Source organism: Antechinus flavipes, chromosome 2 (assembly GCF_016432865.1).
Source record: "Antechinus flavipes isolate AdamAnt ecotype Samford, QLD, Australia chromosome 2, AdamAnt_v2, whole genome shotgun sequence".
NCBI classification, from domain to species: Eukaryota; Metazoa; Chordata; class Mammalia; order Dasyuromorphia; family Dasyuridae; genus Antechinus; species Antechinus flavipes.
In genome coordinates, this window is record NC_067399.1 from 615471912 (window position 1) to 615489637 (window position 17726).

Sequence of the window (17726 nt, forward strand, 5' to 3'; positions counted from 1 at the left end):
GTTGTAAGTTATGTCAAAAATATAAGTTTTTTACCCTCATGTGCTTTTCTTCCTTGCACTGTACATGTATATGTATATCAACTCTCCTGTATAGATACAGAGTATGTTGGTGCAGATATGTGACCCAGGCTTATATACAAATTGTGATATATTTTATTATCTATGTACTTAATAAACAAATACCTATGATGTTATTTTTTTGTCTTGTTAAGGAAATAGATTATATATAATATCTTTGAAATATCATTATTGTGAAATTGTTACTTTATTTAAATAGAAATGCATGTTGGGGATTTAAGAGCTAGAGTGGTGAATAACAGAAGTATATTTCTTCTCAAAAGATTTATCTCTAGTACATAAACAATTTTTGAGTATCATCATATGGTGGTGGTAGTCTGTCTCTGGGAATTCAGACTTATGAAAGCAAGCTGGAGTGAGTGAGCCATCCCAGAAAGTGTTTACATGCTCTGTAACAGGTGAATGGAAGCACTACTTGTGTTATATATAGAATAACAAATAGTTTCACTGTGAACTTATGAGAGGAGTAATTTGTGATCAACTTTTTAAAAACACCAAGTTAGGGCCAGTTTGGTAAGATTTTAAGTGAAAAGCTGAATTTTGTATGCTATCTTAGAGTTAATAGGGAATCACTGAAGATTGCATAGAATGATATGGTCATGCTTATTCTTTAGGAGTATCTGTTTGACAGTTTTATGGAGGATTGGTTCAAAAAAACTATTGCAATAGTCCAATAAAAGGTGACAGGATGCAGAATTAAGATAGTTATGGTATGAATAGAAGAAAGAAGCTGAATATGAGAGATGGTCTTGAAAGAGAATCAACAAGACTTGGTAAATTATTGGATGTGGGGGAAAGGAGAAAGAGTGAGTGTGAAGAGTAGAGGAGGGGCTTATTTGTATTTAAAGTGAGGAAACTTTGGATCAGGTATTTAAAGTGACTTGCTCGTGATCACACAATTATGACATGGCTAAGGCAGATTCGAACAAAGATCTGCTCAAAATCAAGCACTTTATCCAAACTACCTTTAAAAGTAGTCTGATTGCCCCATGTTGGCAGAATCAGGAATATAGCAGCAATGCTATAGTTTTTCCTCCCTATCACCTTATATTTAAAATTCAGATGTTACTCACAAGAATCCAGCAGCATAGGAATCAGAGAGATTGTTTGTGCCTCCAGCTGAGGTGGTTACCACACCCTCAAGCCAAATCTTCTTCCCTGGGGTATATGTGTTTACCACCTGTTCATAAAACAAAAACCATGAAAATCATAAGAAAATGAACCTCTCCTCATTATGTTCCAGAGAAAACACAATTAACTATTAAAATCTTCCTATGTGTTTCTCCTAGATTTTAGTCCTGGATTGGATGTTCCTAAATGAGAAGTTGATTGTGCATGCTAAGAACTTTTCTATATATCTTTCAGAGCTGTGCTAAAATGAGGAGTGCCTTAGCAAGAACTTACTGTTTTGCCAAGAGAGCTGAAACAAAATCAGTTGGTAGATAAGACAAAAAAGGAAGATAATTATAATATAAGCTATTACAGGATAATAGTATTAGAATGTTTCACAACAAAGTGCTATAGAAGAATGGAGGAACAAGAATGTACCCAGATCCTCTCTGGACTATAACACTAATTCAAGTTCTAATCTAAATATTAAATAGTTCATTTATAATTTTTTGACTAAAATTTTTATTAAGTACTTATAAGTCTTTTTTAGAAGATATTAATTTTAAAATGATGGATGCTCAGAAGGGAAAATGAATCTCTATATACAGATAGAGGGGAAAAAAGGGAAAAACTATAAAACAAAACAGAAACCTAAGAATTAATGTGATAATAAGTTGAAAATTAATCAGCATGATAAGCTATTGAAATATAGTATTAATACTGCCACATATTTAACATGAAAGCGCTACTTAAAACACCCAAGGTAATCTTTTGCCCTGATTAATAGTATTTACTATAAACTCAAGTCAAAAAGTAAATTTTCACATATGTAGAAAAACAGAAAAGTAGATCCCACATATGAAACTATGAATCTGCACGTCATGCTGCTTGAGTTTTTTTTTTAAGGATATAATAAATTTCATGTTACTTTCAAAGCTGCCTGCTTATCTATGTTTCATTCTGAATTTTGTGTATTTTAAAGTGTTTCAATGACTTTTTTTGTATTATTCTTGCTAATGCCCTCTTCTCTTGAGCTTTCTCCCTATTGAAAATGAAGAAAAAAGAAAAAAAAAAAAACATAACAAATCAGTTAACTAGCACTTATTAAAGATTTGCTATCATATACCAGGTACTATAATAACCTCCAGTAATACAAAGAAAGGTACAAAATGTCCCTCAAGGAGCTCCCAGTCTAATGGAGGAGACAGTATGCAAACAATTAGGAACAAATTGGGAGGGAAAGTACTAGCATAAAGGGAGACCAGGAAAAGCTTCTTGTAGAAGGGATTGTAGCTGGATTTTGAAGGAATTTACCCATGAGATGAAATTTCACCCATGAGATGAAAATAAGGTAGAAAAGAAATCCTGGGATAGGGTACAGTCAAGAGAAATATCTGGAGTCTAAAGATGGTGTATCTTGTTCAAGAAAGGTCAATGTTACCCATGAGATAAAAATAAGGTAGAAAAGAAATCCTGGGATAGGGTACAGTCAAGAGAAATATCTGGAGTCTAAAGATGGTGTATCTTGTTCAAGAAAGGTCAATGTTACAGGGTCACAGAGTAGATGTGAGGAAGTAGTAGTTAGGAATAAGAAGGTTGGAAATGTGGAATAGGGAGAAGTTATGGGGAACTTTGAATTTTTTATATTTGATCCTAGAAGGAATAAGGAGATGCTACAGTTACTGAAGGGAGGTTTGGGGAAAATAACAGACATATGCTCTAGGAATAGCAATAATGGAGTAAGGAGAGACTTGAGGCTGGTAGAGCAGCCTCCATTTCTTCATAATCCAGGCATAAGGTGATGAGGATATCCAGCAGAAGAGTGGCAGTGTCAGAATAGAAAAGAGATCCATAAAGTAAAATTAGCAGGGATTGGCAACAGATTGTATATGAATTGGGTAGATGTGTAAGAGAGAAAGATTGAGAATAAAACCTAGAGTGCAGAACTAGGATGTCTGGGAGAATGGTATCCTTTGACAGGAATAGAGAAGTTCAGGTGAGAAGAGATGGGGAGGTAGGGATGGGAAGAATTAGCTTAGTTTAGAACATACTGAATTTGAAATGTTTATGGGACATCCAATTCAAGATATCCAACAGGAAATTGGAGATGCAAGACGAGGTCAGCAGAGAGGTTAGGACTAGATAAGTAGAGCTAAGAACCATCAGCATAGAAATGAGAATTGAATCAATGGAACAGAAATCGCAAATGGATCTATGCAATATCCATATCCAAAGATTTATATCTCTGTATCTTGAATTTATCTCCACTTTGTCAGGAAATGGGTAATTTATTTTATCATAGCTCCTCTAGAGATATGTTGATTGTTGTACTGATCAGAATTCTTAAATCTTTTAAAGTTGTTTTTCTTTACAATGATGTAGTATAATTGTTCTTTCTGTCCTGCTCATTTCATTCTCTATCAATGCTTATTACTCAGAATTCTCTGTAATTGTCTCTTTCATAATTTCTTAAAAGAGCAATAATATCCCATTACACTAATATACCATAATTATTTAATCATTCTTTGTTGTTTAAGAGGTGATCTAAGACACCCTCTAAAATTATAGTTCTTTGATTTTCTTTTTAATCCTTCTTTCAGCAGTAGAGGAAGCTGGTTCTACTTGTGGCTATTCAAATTAAATCAAGTAAATTCACATTTATTAAGTACCTACTATGGGCCGTGCATTGCAATAAGCAATGAGGATACAAAGAAAGGTAAAAGACAATCCAGTTCTTGCAGATCTCACAATATAATGGAGGAGATAAAATGCAAATAACTATGTACAAATAAGATATATAGAAAATAAATTTGAGGTAATAATAGAGGGAAGGCACAAAGATAAAGGCTTCATACAGACAGTGGGATTTTAGCTGAGGCATGAAGGGAACCAGAGAAAATAGGAGGTGAGGATGATCAGGGAAAGAGTTTCAAACATGGGAGATGGACTGTTTTGTGCAAGGAAGGGGCTTAGTGATACTAAATGGCAGAGTATAATGGAGAATAAATAGAATAGAATAAAGAAAAGAAGGATGGAAAGCTAAGAAGGGCTAGGTTATAAAGGATTTGAATGCCAAACAGAGGATTTTGTATTTGACCTTGGAAGTTATAAAAAGCCACTGGAGTTTACTGAATAGCAGGGTGACAACATCTTCCTACTATACTAGCTTATTCCTTTTGACTTCTCATATCCATCCCTTCTTCAAACTCTCAAAACAGAAATGATCCCCAGGATCTTGGTTTTTCTTAACGAACTTTCTCAAAAACCTGTGCAAACACTCAGGATCTGAATGACACTTATTTCTTCTCCCTCATTAGATGTGAGCACTACATCATTACACAGCTCAAATAAAAGAAATTTTATAGGTTTCTCTGTATCCTTGTATTTGAACTTCAGAATTGCTATTAAGCTCTGTTTTACTCATCAGAAATGCTTGAAAATCCCCTTTTTTCAATAAAGGGCAATTTCCCCCCACTCTGCTTAGAAGGCTAAGTTATTCTTAGTTCTAAATCTATTTTGGGAAGATAGCAGAGAAAAACCAGGAAGTTGGCTGAGTTATCCCCAGTTTCCCTCAGAAACAACATTAAATTAAGCTTCTAAAGGAATTCTAGAGTGACAGAATCTACAAAAAGACAGAGTAAAGCAACTTTCTAGCCCAAGATAACTTAGAAGGATTTTAGGAAGGTCTTTCTCACTTGGGTATGAGGGTGGTGGTGGCGCGCAGAGCCGGGGGAGTCCGCACATAACATAGTCCCAGCACATAATCGCACATAGCACCCAGATAACAGCACCTGAGCATGGAGGCCTGACTCAGCTGGTAGCTATGAAATCTTCCCAGCACAGTAGGCGCAAACTGCCAATTCCAGAACCTAAGGCACAGCAGGCATGACTAGGCCGGGGGACCCTCATACAGAGGTCAAGCCACTAGCTCCAAAAGTCCCAGCACAGAAAGCAGTGACTAGGCCCCTACAGCCGTGCCAACATGCTGGTTCAGTCCCTCATGAGCTCATGCACAGAAAACTGCTCGTGGGCTAGCCAGCCTCAACTCTGGTGCTTCCTATCACCTCCAGTATCAAACAGAAAGTCCTTTGTTTGGCATTCAAAGCCTTTCATGATTCAGTCCCTTCCTAATTTTCTAATCTTCCTGTCATGTCTTCTTCACTCCAAGTACTCTGGCCTCCTTGCTATTCCATGAACAAGATACTTCACCTCTCAGACAAAGGAATGTCCCCTATGTTTGGAGTACTTTTCTTCCTTATCTCTGCCTACTGGGTTCCCTGGCTTTCCTTTCAGTCCCAACTAAAATCCTGTGTTATACAAGAAGCGTTTCCCAACACTTCCTAATTCTATTAGTTATCCTTTTTTAATTATATCCTAGTCATCCTATATAAAGCTTGTATGGATGTCTGTCTAAAGTATGTTTGTTCCCTTTCTCATTAGATTGTGAGCTAGCTCCTTGAGAGTAGGGATTGTCTTTTGCCTCTTTCTGTGTCCTCATCCCTTAACATATGGCTTGATGATTACTATTAGGTACTCAGTAAATTATTAGTAATTATTTACTAGGTACTCAGTAAACATTTATTGACTTACTGATTTATAAGTCCAATCACACAGAATATCTTTATTTTTTATATTTGATTTATTTTTATTTTTTCTTTTTAAAAAATTTTTAATTTCTTTATTTTTAATTTTTTTTTTGCTTTTTTTTTTTTTTTTACTCAAAAAAAAAAAAAAATCAGAAGCGAAAAAAGAAAAACAGAAAAGGAAAATGAAACAGAACCTTATCAAATGCCCACCAGAACATCAGGGAGGATTCAAAATATCTAACAATAAACGATCATTTTAAGAAAAATATATAATAGTAGAAGAAATTATATTCATAAGTGTCCATTGTTTCTTTGTTTCCTTGTAGGTTATTCTTTCGTTCTTTGCTACATACTTTTTTCTTTATTTTTCCCCCTTCATCTTCCCTCATTTTCCCCCAAAAGTCTATAGTTAAGCACAGATATATGTTATATAAATATATAGAAAATACATACACAGTACACACATACACACATACATTCATACCCACTCACAGACCTACTCACATATACACACTTCTATATACACCCATACAAAGAGCAACATGTATACATCTACCCACATGCAAACATGCATCTAAAACAACATCAGTATGACTGACATATAATGTAGATTTCTCTCATAATTGAATCTTTAAGTTTGACATACCTTTTCTTTCTTCTCCCTATCAACTCTTCTGCTAAAAATCCACCCTTAACTTGTCTTGCTGTTATTTACTCCCCTCACCCATGGATCCCTCCTTATCTTTTTTCCCTACCCTTTGCTTCCACTTCCTCCCCCCTTATATCTTTATAGATTTTGGAGTGCACTATACAATGTTGCCTATTTAATCCATTCCTGATGTGAGTAGGTTTTCAGAATTACAAGCCCTTCTCACCCTTCTAATGCCTCTATGTCTATTCTTCCTCTGTATCTCATCTGTACAACATAATTATTTTTACATTCTTCTGGGTGGTTTTGCTTTTATTAGAATCTATTCAACTCTTCCCCAATCTTTCTTTTGAACTACCCATTTGCTGATATCAGTCTTACACATATAATATACATTTCCATGTAAAAATATAAATTTGTCCATGTTAATTAAGTTCCTTGAAATTGATTTTTGACATTGGCTCTTGTATGTTCAATTTTCTATTGAGTTTGGATTTGGTTGAAAGAAAATCCTGATAAATCTGCAAGCTCATTGAATTTCTATTTTTTTCATTCAATATTATGGATAATTTTGCTGGATAGGATATTTTTGGTTGCAGGCCTAGTTCTTTTGATTACTGGTTCTTTTGATGATTCCAGGGCCTGCAATCTTTTATTGTGGGTGCTGATAAGTCTTGTACAATTCTAAGTGTAGCTCCAAGAATATTTTTAAATTAACAAATTGTTATGGGAGAAATAGTTTTAAAGAGAAGGAAAAATGGGAACTGTCTAAAGAAACCAATATGGACACAGAAAGAATTCAATAAATAACTTAGCTTTTTTTCAAAGATATGTAGAGAATAAGGAGAACATGAGCAAGTAAAACAGGATTAATATAAAAATCAACCAACTAGTATTTGTTAAATACCTAGTATGTACCAAGCAGTGTGCTAAGTGCTAGGAATATAAAGAAAGATAAAAACCAGTTCCTGCCTTCAAGGAGCTCACATTCAAATGGGAAAAACAGCATACAAATAGCAAAGTAAGATTAAAATATAGAATAAAATGGAGGGAATCTCAGAGGCAAGGCACTAAGAATATGAAGGACTGGGATAGGCTTTTTTTTTTTTTTTTTTCAGATTTCACTGAGTGTTATTTTTTGTGCCTGCAGAGCAAGGGGTATGTAATAAATCTTCCTGCTACATGCTGAGCTGTGCAGAACATAACTGGAGTATTTTATTTCATTTTTAGTGTTCCATCTTAGGAAGAATGTTGTAGCGTAGTGCAAGAAGGATGGTGAAGGGACTTAAAGACCAGGATATATGATGAAGACTAAATAAATGAGAAGTCTTAGGGGATATATGATACTTGTTTTCAAGTATTTAAAGAACTGTTATATGAAAGTATTAGACTTCTGCTTGGTCCCACAGGGCAAAACTAAGAATAAGAACTTGTAAGTGTAAGTTGCAGAAGGAAAATTTCTGCCATTTAAGGTGAAACTACACATGTAGCAATATTTTCCAGAAAGTGGGATTACTGACATAAATTGAAGACATAGTACCTTGAAAACATAAAAGCATTACTTTGATAAGTCTTGGTCTGTTTTACATTCATCTACAGATACTACAGGAAGTAGTACAAGGAAATATGGGAACTGTAGAAAAATTCCTACTGGAGAAACCAGAGAATGATATCTATTTGTCTGATAAAGAGGAGGATGATGCTGATGATGAATCTCTGGTCAGTGACCAGCTAGCAGACGTTAAGGGTTATAGAGCTCCATCTTGAAAATGTTAAGTCCAGGTTTAGGGTAGATCCCTTGATGTTTTCTTCAGTTCTAAATTCCATGATCTTCAGCAGGCTGATTTCAGAAAGTCCTAAAAAGAGTTACATGAACTGAAATTAAGTGAAATGAGTATAACCAAGAGAACATTGTACACAGCAACAATAAGATTATGTGATGATTGTGATAGACTTGGCTCTTTTCAACAGTGAGATATTTTAGGCCAATTCCAATAAACTTGCATGCAGATAAAGAACTATGGGGACTGAATGTGGATCACAACATAGTATTTTCACCTTTTGTTGCTTGCTTTCTCTCTCTCTCTCTCTCTCTCTCTCTCTCTCTCTCTCTCTCTCTCTCATTTTTTGCTCTGATCTGATTTTTCTTGTGCAGCATGATAAATGGGGAAATATATTTAGAAGAATTGCATATGTTTAACCTGTATTGGATTACTTGCTGTCTAGGGGAGGAGGGAGGTGAGGAAGTGGGGAGAAAATTTTGGAACACAAAATTTTGCAGCCGTAAATGTTGAAAACTATCTTTGCATGTATTTTGAAAAATTTTTTTTAAACTATCATTTAAAAAATTAAAAATTGAAACCCTTAAAAAAGAATATTAGATCTAAAAAAATAAGTGAATAAATTCCATGATCCTATTACATGGAAGAAGAAGTGTCTAATTATAAGAATTCGTATAGGAATCCACAAGGCTCAAGCTTTCCTGTGATCTGTTTCTGGGTCCACAGTATAAAGTTTGCAGAAGAGCAGAATCAAGAAGAAGAGGAACAAGATATCTCTCTTTTGGTGTGATTGGAAGAAAAAGCTATCTTTAGGAAGAACAAACCAACTTGTGGTTTTCCAAAATAAGTGTATGACCAGATGTTGGAACTGGAACACTGAGAAGGGAATTTGAAGTCTGATTTTGAGATATGCTTCTTGAAGAAGGTACAACTTTAGCTAAAACTTGAAGAAAGTCCTGGGAAGCCAAGAGACAGAGATGAGAAGGGAGGGCATTCCAAGCATGGGAGAAAGCCAGGGAAATTGCCTGGATCCCAGAGCTAGAGTGTCTTATTTATGGAACAGTCAGGAAGCCAGTGTCATTGAATTGAAAAGCACATGTAGAGAAATATGGTATAACACTGGAAAGGTAGGAAAAGGCTAGGTTATGAAGACTTTTTAAAAGCCAAACAGAATTTTGCATTTTTTTCCTGGAGGTAGCAGAACACTACTGGAAATTAATATATGGAGAGAAAAGTTGCCTACACTTCAAGAAGATCAGTTTGATAGCCAAGTGGAGGATGAATTAGAATGTAAAGAGATTGAAAACAGGGAGCCTAAGTGGTAGGCTATTGCAATAGAATAATTGTTTATCATTAGTAATAATGTTTAGGCCTTAGTGAAAAAAAAAATTAGTGAGGTTCTCTGATAATTGAGATGCCAGGGGAGAAATATTTCATGTTTTTTTACAGGTGGTTTACATATGATCATAAATAGCATGCATATCAAATTTGTAGATGACAGTTCAAGAATGGATAACTGAAATGTTGAACTCAGGATCCAAAAAGAACTTGACAGGATAGAACATTAGCCTGAATCTAATAACATAAAGTGTAGTACAAGGATTGGTATTCTGATTTCCCTGGTATAATGAACTTCTGGATGAGTACCCACGAAATCTGGAGAGTGAGTGCAATTCTGGGCGCTGTGTTTTAGGAAGGATAGTGATGGAATCTGGAGAATGTCAACTTTAGATTATCCTGGGCAAGAAAATCTGTGATCAAGTGTACGTATTCTATTTATCAATGAATGATCAATTATATGATTGGACTAGAAATATCATCGTACAGTGGAAAGAGAAATAGTCTTGTTAAATGACCTAGATTCAAATTCTGACTCTTCCTTTAATAAGTCAATAACCACCTTGAGCTATTTATAACTAAAGTTGGAGTAGATGGGCTCTAAATCTATGTTCACATAACAATAAAGTTATTAGAACAACTTATGGGTAAGGGAAAGGAAAGGTTGAAACTAGTCATGTCTGAATAGACAGGTATCTAGGAGCATCTCCTTAGTTACCTCTCTCTTCTTCTGTAAATTTTTCCCCAATTTTCTGGATGTTTCTGATGACACTTACTAGTCACTCTCTATTTCAGTACTTATATGGATTCTTTTTGTTATTTTTTTTTAGGTTCATAATTTCTTCCAGATTGATGTAATGTATTTCATGGCCATTTTCATTTTAGGTTTCTTCTCAATTTAGGTTTCTTCTTCTCTATTTTATTGACTTCTGGGAGTTTGATATAGAAGGATAAAGAATAAGGCTTAACATCTAATAAATCTATCAAGAACAGAAAAAAATTTAAAATAAATTTGACATTTTAAAAATGGATAGAAATACTGTATTCTGAAAGGAGGCAATAAAAAGAAATTATACAGAAGAAAGCATTTAAAGAGACAGGAAATCCATGACACAAAAGAAATAAACCAAAAAAATTATTATGATTGATTTTAAAAAAACCTTACTGCTTTCAAGGATTATAGAGAGAATAAATAAGACAAAAGGTCTTGAGCAGTTTTCTTATGTTATACTTATCTTAAGAAAAAAAAAGAATAAATGAAAAGAAAGAATAAATAAGGAAAAATAATATAATAGGGAAAAAGATGAAGGAAGGGAGTGAAATATCTCACATAAATTAGATACATGAGAAAAAGAATATATAAACATGAGTAAAGGAGTTAAGGAAACAGGCAGACGAACTTCACTTTCATCTGAACTAGAAAAAGGAGGGTTTAAAACACACACACATATCCTCACATACTCACATACACATATACTCACATAGGTGAGAAGAAAAGGAAAAGTAGATATTAAAAAGGAGGACAGGTTTATAAAGTAATTAGTCATAATTAAAACAAACTAACTTCAGAGTATAGATTTTGAATGGGGAATAAAAAAAAGAAAAATAATAAGAACCTGTATTTGGGGACTGGCAATGGGGAAAGAGAATAGGGGAGCAAAAGCAGTATGCAATAAGCATAGAGTACTTAGAGTACTGGGGATGATCATATTCCTTTTCTTACTGTACTCTTTGTAAAGGGAAGGTGGAGGACAGGACATTGAGGACAATGTGTAATTGCATAAGATAAAGGGAAACAACCAATTGTTATAAATGTGAATGTGAATGGAATGAATTCAGCCATAAAATAGAGGATAGTAAAAAGGAATAGCAAGCAGAATCCAACAATATATTGTTTAGAAGAAATGCACTTGAAACATAAAAAAAAAAAAAAAAAAAATCCCTGAAAATTAGAGGAAGGGGCAAAAGTGGACTTTTAAAAAATGGGTAGTAATTATTGGCTGAGACAAAGCAATAGTAAAAATAGATGAATAAAAAAAATAAAAAGTAAAAACACATTATGCTTGAAGGTATCACATAAATGAATAAATATTTTTATATGTGCATTAATTACAGAATCTAAATATTTAAGAGAAAAGTTATTTGAATTATAGGAAGAAATAATGATAAAACTCTTTAATAGCTGAGCAGCTTAATGTACTCTTGAAGTTAGAAAAACCTAACTTTGATCTAATAAGAAATACAATTAAGCCAATGATCTGTGATACTAGTAACCCTATTTGGGTGACATATATTAATTGTAGGTAGAGCTCTCATGAGAAAAGTTGAGAGAAATCCTCTTGGATTGGGCTGAGGTATGATTCTTCTGATTTGATATCCCCTATATGATATTTTCTCTTGAATGGAAAGTTTCCCATCTGATTGACTTTAAGCCTACCTGATATTTTCTCAATATTTCCACCTATAAGACTATTTCCTGGGATTAATGTGATTAATGAGATATTTTTCCTTGCTATAGTTATGTTCCTATTTCCTTTTTATGGCAAATTTCTGTAATTTGGCAGCTCTGAGCTACTATAATAACATTATTTATTTATTGATCCTCAAAAGTATAAGCTACAATTATTTTATGATGATTCCTTGTCAGATGTTTACCATGAGCAAAACAATACAAGGTGACCAAATGTCCCAGGAAAATATATTTTTTGTTACCTTTGGATGCACAAAAGAAACAATTTAATTTCTTTATCTGATTCTTCAAAAAGAGCTTATGATTTATACTGCCATTCAGTTTGCAACTTCCTTTTGTGTTTTGCTTTTGTTTATGTCCAGAATGTCCAAAAGTGACATGATCCCATTATTACAGCAATATGTTTACTCACTGTTCACAAGATAAGGTCCTAACATTTAGATACCAGTTACAAAGTTAATGTTTATATAGATAATTTTAAAATTATGTGATTCTTAATATTCCCAGCTCCTTCCTTCCACCATTTTGCCACTTCTACTGTAATAGCCAAAAGGAGTTGAATAAAACCTAGGCTATTTTGTAGTTTTCTTGGATTCATGGGTTACCATAGACAAAAAACTGACTGAAAATTAGACAGTCTACTCATGAAGTCTCTCCAAATTTAAGTTATGCAGATTCCTAGAAAGTGGACACAGTTTCTTTCTGGGACCATCCTAGAAATGTTTCCAGAAGGCAAGAACTGTTTTCTGAAGGCATATCCCTTCCTTAATTTTTTTGGAGGCAATTGTGATTAAATGACTTACCCAGGGTAACACAGCCAAGCCAGTGAGTATCTGAGGTCACATTAGAATTCAATACTCCTGACTCCTGGCTTAGTGCTGTATCCATTGAACCATCTACCTACTTCCATGGCCCTGTTTTAACTTGAATAAAACCTTTTACTTATAACCAAGTGTTATTTTTTATATATTACATATATATAATATATATATTTTATATATAACCAAGGCATTATTTTAATGGATAAACATTTTCTCAGTAAGAGTAGAGGCAAGGATTTCATCATCTCCACTATAACCTGACATATTAACAAAAATGCTACTACAGCAATAAAAAAAGAAAAAAAAATTAAAAGAGTAAGTACCCAGAGCCAAAACTCTTCAAAGTTATCACCAAAGCTGCAGAGGTTCTTTGAACATGAAGTTCTGGAACCAGTTCATTTAAAAGGAGTTTCTAGTTCTAAAGTCTGGGAAAGCTTGCTTGTCCAGAGATGTACCTGCTTCCTTTCAAGGAAAGAAGAGGACCAGCAGTAATCTCCCTAGGGTGTGCTGTTATACCCTCCAAATACACTCAAAGGCAAGGTAGTTAATAGCTTTGGGAATACATTAGAGAAAAGCTTTTTAAACTGTGAATCACAATAATTGCTGGGAAAACTGGAAATTAGTATGGCAGAAACTAGGCAGTGACCCACATCTAATGTCATACGCTAAGATAAAGTCAAAATGAGTTCATAATTTAGACATAAAGAGTGATAATTATAAGCAAATTAGAAGAATGAAGGATAGTTTATCTCTCAGATCTGTGGAGAAAGAAGGAATTTGTGGCCAAAAAAGAATTAAAGTACATTATAGAATGCAAATGGATAATTTTGATAATAATAAGTTTAAAAGATTTTGTACAAACAAAACCAATGCAGACAAGATTATAAGGAAAGCAATTTTTACATCCAAAGGTACTAAAATATACAGAGAACTGACTCATAAGAATACAAGTCATTCTCCAACTGATAAATAATTAAAGATTATGAACTGATAATTTTCAGATGAAGAAATTAAAACTATTTCTAGTCGTGTGAAAAAAATGCTCTAAATCACTATTGATCAAAGACGTGCAAATTAATCCAAATCTTAGGTACCAGTACATACCTCTCTGATTGGCTAAGGTGACAGGAAAAGAAAATGATAAATATTGGAGGGAATATGGGAAAACTGGGACACTGATATGCTGTTGGTGGAGTTGTGAACTGATCAACCACTCTGGAGACCAATATGGAATTATACTCAAAGAGATATCAAACTGTACATACTCTTTGACCCAGCAGTGTCATTATTGGATCTGTATCTCAAGGAAATCATTAAAAGGGAAAAGAACCCACACATGCAAAAATGTTTGTGGCAGACCTTTTTGTAGTGACAAGGAACTGGAAACTGAGTGGATGCCCATCAGTTGGAGAAAGGCTAAGTTATGGTATATAAATGTTATAGAATATTATTGTTATATAAAAAACAATTGGGAGGATGATTTCAGAGAGGCTTAGAGACTTACATGCGATGTGGCTAAGTGAAGTGAGTAGAACAAGGAGAACATTATACAGAGCAACAACAAGATTACACAATGATCAATTCTGATGGACGTGGCTCTTTTCAGTAGTGAGATGATTCAGGCCAATTCCAATGGTTTTGTGATGAAAAGACCCATCTGTACCCAGAGAGAGGACTGTGGGGACTGAGTGTGGATCACAATGTAATATTTTTACTTTTTGTTGTTTGCTTGTATTTTGTTTTCTTTCTCATTTTTTCCTTTTTGTTCTGATTTTTCTTGTGTAGCATGATAATTATGGAAATATGTATAGAAGAATTGCACATGTTTAACCCATATTGCATTACTTGCCATCTAAGGAAGGGGATAGGGAGAAGGGAAAAAGAAAAAAAAGTTTGGATCACAAAGTTTTGCAAGGGTGAATGTTGAAATTATCTATGCATGTGTTTTTTTTTGAAAATATAAAGCTTTATAAAAAAAGAAAAACAAAAAAAACTGTCATGATCCAATATGATGTTGCGTAACTGAATATGGGAGGGTGCAAAAAACCTGGTAACAGCATATAGTATTACATATTCCTCCAAGATTTAATTCTTTATATAAAAGTGAACAAGCACAACCATCTCAATAATATCCAGATTTGCTTTTGTCTTTAGTAAATGGTAAAGTTATATGTACAATAAAGAATTGTTCTAAAATAAATTTATGATTTATCATCAGTAAATGTTTGATTTCTATACCTGTTTTATATATCTGTATAGTAAAGATTTCTCAGAGGAAAAAAGATCTGTGAGTAGAAAAAGTTTAAGGAATCCTGCATTATAGAGCTTCAATTAAAAAGTAATCCTAATGTCAAATTTTTGAAGGAAGCACACACAAAAAAGGGCATTTCTGATTGTACAGGACTAGACATGAGGTATTCTGGTGTAGGAGAAAGAACACTGGACTCTTAGGATTATTTAGATCATTTAATCTCTCTGAACCTAGTTTCTTCATCTATAAAATGTAGGCAACAATCCCTAGCTTGAAAATTTATAGAAATTGCTGCAAACATCACAGATTTAGTGCTGGAATGGATCTTAATGGTAAATCCAGGCTATTCTCTTAATATGACATAGGAAGAAATTGAGTCCCACAGACTTTAATGATAACATGGATAACTTCTGGAGTTAAAATCACCAACTCAAGACTTCTGGTGAAGACCCTGACAAGAATCAAGGAAAAAAAAACATTTTTTAAAAATTTCATTTTTTTTTTGTAAGGTTTGACATACAGTACACATTTTCTGGGATAGGGAAATTCAGTAGTTTTTGCCTTTAATCCTGTCAGCATGCATTGTTTGGAAAAAGACTGCCAGAAAACTCTGTGTGTACTTATAAAAGACTGACCAGGCATCAATGGTCAATTGCCATGACTTCATATCATTTCTTGTCATCTGGGAAAATTTGTAGTTTACAGATTATCATCCTGTCTGTGTCTGCCCAGTGTTTAGATGTAGGCACGTGACTGTGAAATGACTGGTGAGTCAGTGGAGAGAGAAGAGAGTTGAAGCTGTCTATGGTATTTATAAACCCAAATTTCTACTTCTATAGCAGGACACAGCATCTTCTTGACAGGCTGTTCTCATGGGAAACTTGCAGTTTCTTTAAGAATTGGATTATGTTCACATGAACAGGAGCTCTAATTGATGGTAGTCCAATTGAGAAGATCCAATTGATAGTTCTCATGGGAAACTCAGTTTTTTTTTTTTCTAAAAGACTTGATTACAGACCCTGTACTGTAATGGTCAGATGACCAGCTTCTTCCTAGATTAGAGCTGCTGTGGTGTAGAACAGGAGAAAGAGAATTATAAATGGAAGATAAGTTTTAAAAAATGTTAAGGGAAAAAAATTTTTTTTGGGGGGGGGATGAGAGGGGAGACAAACTTTCCAGATTTGCAAAAAGACCATATTACAGCCCTCTAATTCAGCTTCAGAGGGGAAGTAGAGCCATTGCCTTCCATGGAAATGCTCTAGTGGTCCATCAATTAAAAAGTATTTTTAATTGGCAAAAATCCTCATAAAAACTGTTATCTTGGTGGTTTCCATGTGTAAACATATTGGGCAAAATAGATACGTATGTTTTAATACTTGGCACTGATTAGTTGATTCCTTATAGTCCAAATATTTCTTTGAGATTTTCCTTTAAAGGAAAACACTTAATGTTTTAAAAAAACACATAATATTTGAGAAACATTTATTAAACTCTGATACAAAGGCAAAGATGAAACAATCCTTGCTTTCACTGACATTATATTCTATTGAGCAGATACTTGTCCAAAGGTGGAATGGGCACATAAGACTATCATGCTATCTACACATTATGTGAAGTGTGCTGGGGAATATCTCAATGTTCTAGGCAATCATCTTGCCTTTTCACAGTTTTTTGGAGAGATTCTCCTAGTGGGTACACCCTCTAGTGGTACTCCTTCTGCTTCCTTCTTCCATTCTCTCTCTAACATTCTGTGAAGCTCTAGTGTCGGGGAAATGGAGAGGTGCGTCATAATCCAGTGCCTAGAATCCAGAGCCTTCCTCCCCACTTTCTCTGTAGTGCTGCTTTTCTGCTCTAATGGTGCTTTTACTTGGTGAAAACTAGATAGGTTCTGTGTCCTCCTTTTTACTGTCCCAAAGGAAGTACTTGCTTCTGCCTAGTGCTCCCCGTCTGTAGTCAGGACAGAAAAACAATAGACATTTTCTTTCTCTTTTGACTTCTCAATCATTTTTTTTTTCCTACATAGCTCAATCTTTAAATCTACTTTCCTCTGAGCTACTGGTTAGTACAAAGGCAAAACAGTTTAAACCCAAATTTGAAAAATCTGTTTCTCTGGTGACCAATCCTTAAATTCCAGTAAGGCCTTTCATGGCAGGGCTATTGGAAAATGTTTTGAGCCAAAAAGATAAAATTGAAAAGGAAAATAGGTATTTTAAGGAAAGGGAAAGGGTTTGATTGAAAGAAGCTCTTTGCCAAGTTTGTATTTTTAGTAAAGTTTAGTTAAAATTTTAGTTTAATTTTAGGAAAGTTTTAAGTTTCTTTAGTTTGAGTAAGAAATTGTGCCCTTTATGTTATTGTTCATGTTTAAAATAAACATTCCTTAGGCACACATTCTAAAAGATATACTCACTGGAGGTCTTTAGACAGATGTTAGTGCCCATTTGTCACATGGGTTGTAAAAAGGATTTCTTTTCAACTATAAATTGGATTAGATGGCTACTGGGATCCCTTTTACTCCTAAAATTCTAAAATTTATCCATATAAATAAAAAGAGAGTATATACAATGTAGTTTCAAGAGAGACAGAACACTGACAATTGGGATAAAAGAAAATCAGAAAAGAACGCATGGAAAAAATAGTAATTG

General features: G+C 34.1%; 1 protein-coding gene across 1 annotated transcript in view; it reads right to left on the bottom strand.

The window, feature by feature from the left end:
• HPSE2 (heparanase 2 (inactive)) overlaps positions 1-17726 on the bottom strand; it is a 298488-nt gene that overhangs the window by 173980 nt on the left and 106782 nt on the right. Inside the window, exon 5 of the mRNA XM_051981834.1 lies at positions 1152-1258. Coding sequence (XP_051837794.1) covers positions 1152-1258 — 107 coding nt within the window. The remainder of the gene's footprint in view (positions 1-1151; positions 1259-17726) is intronic.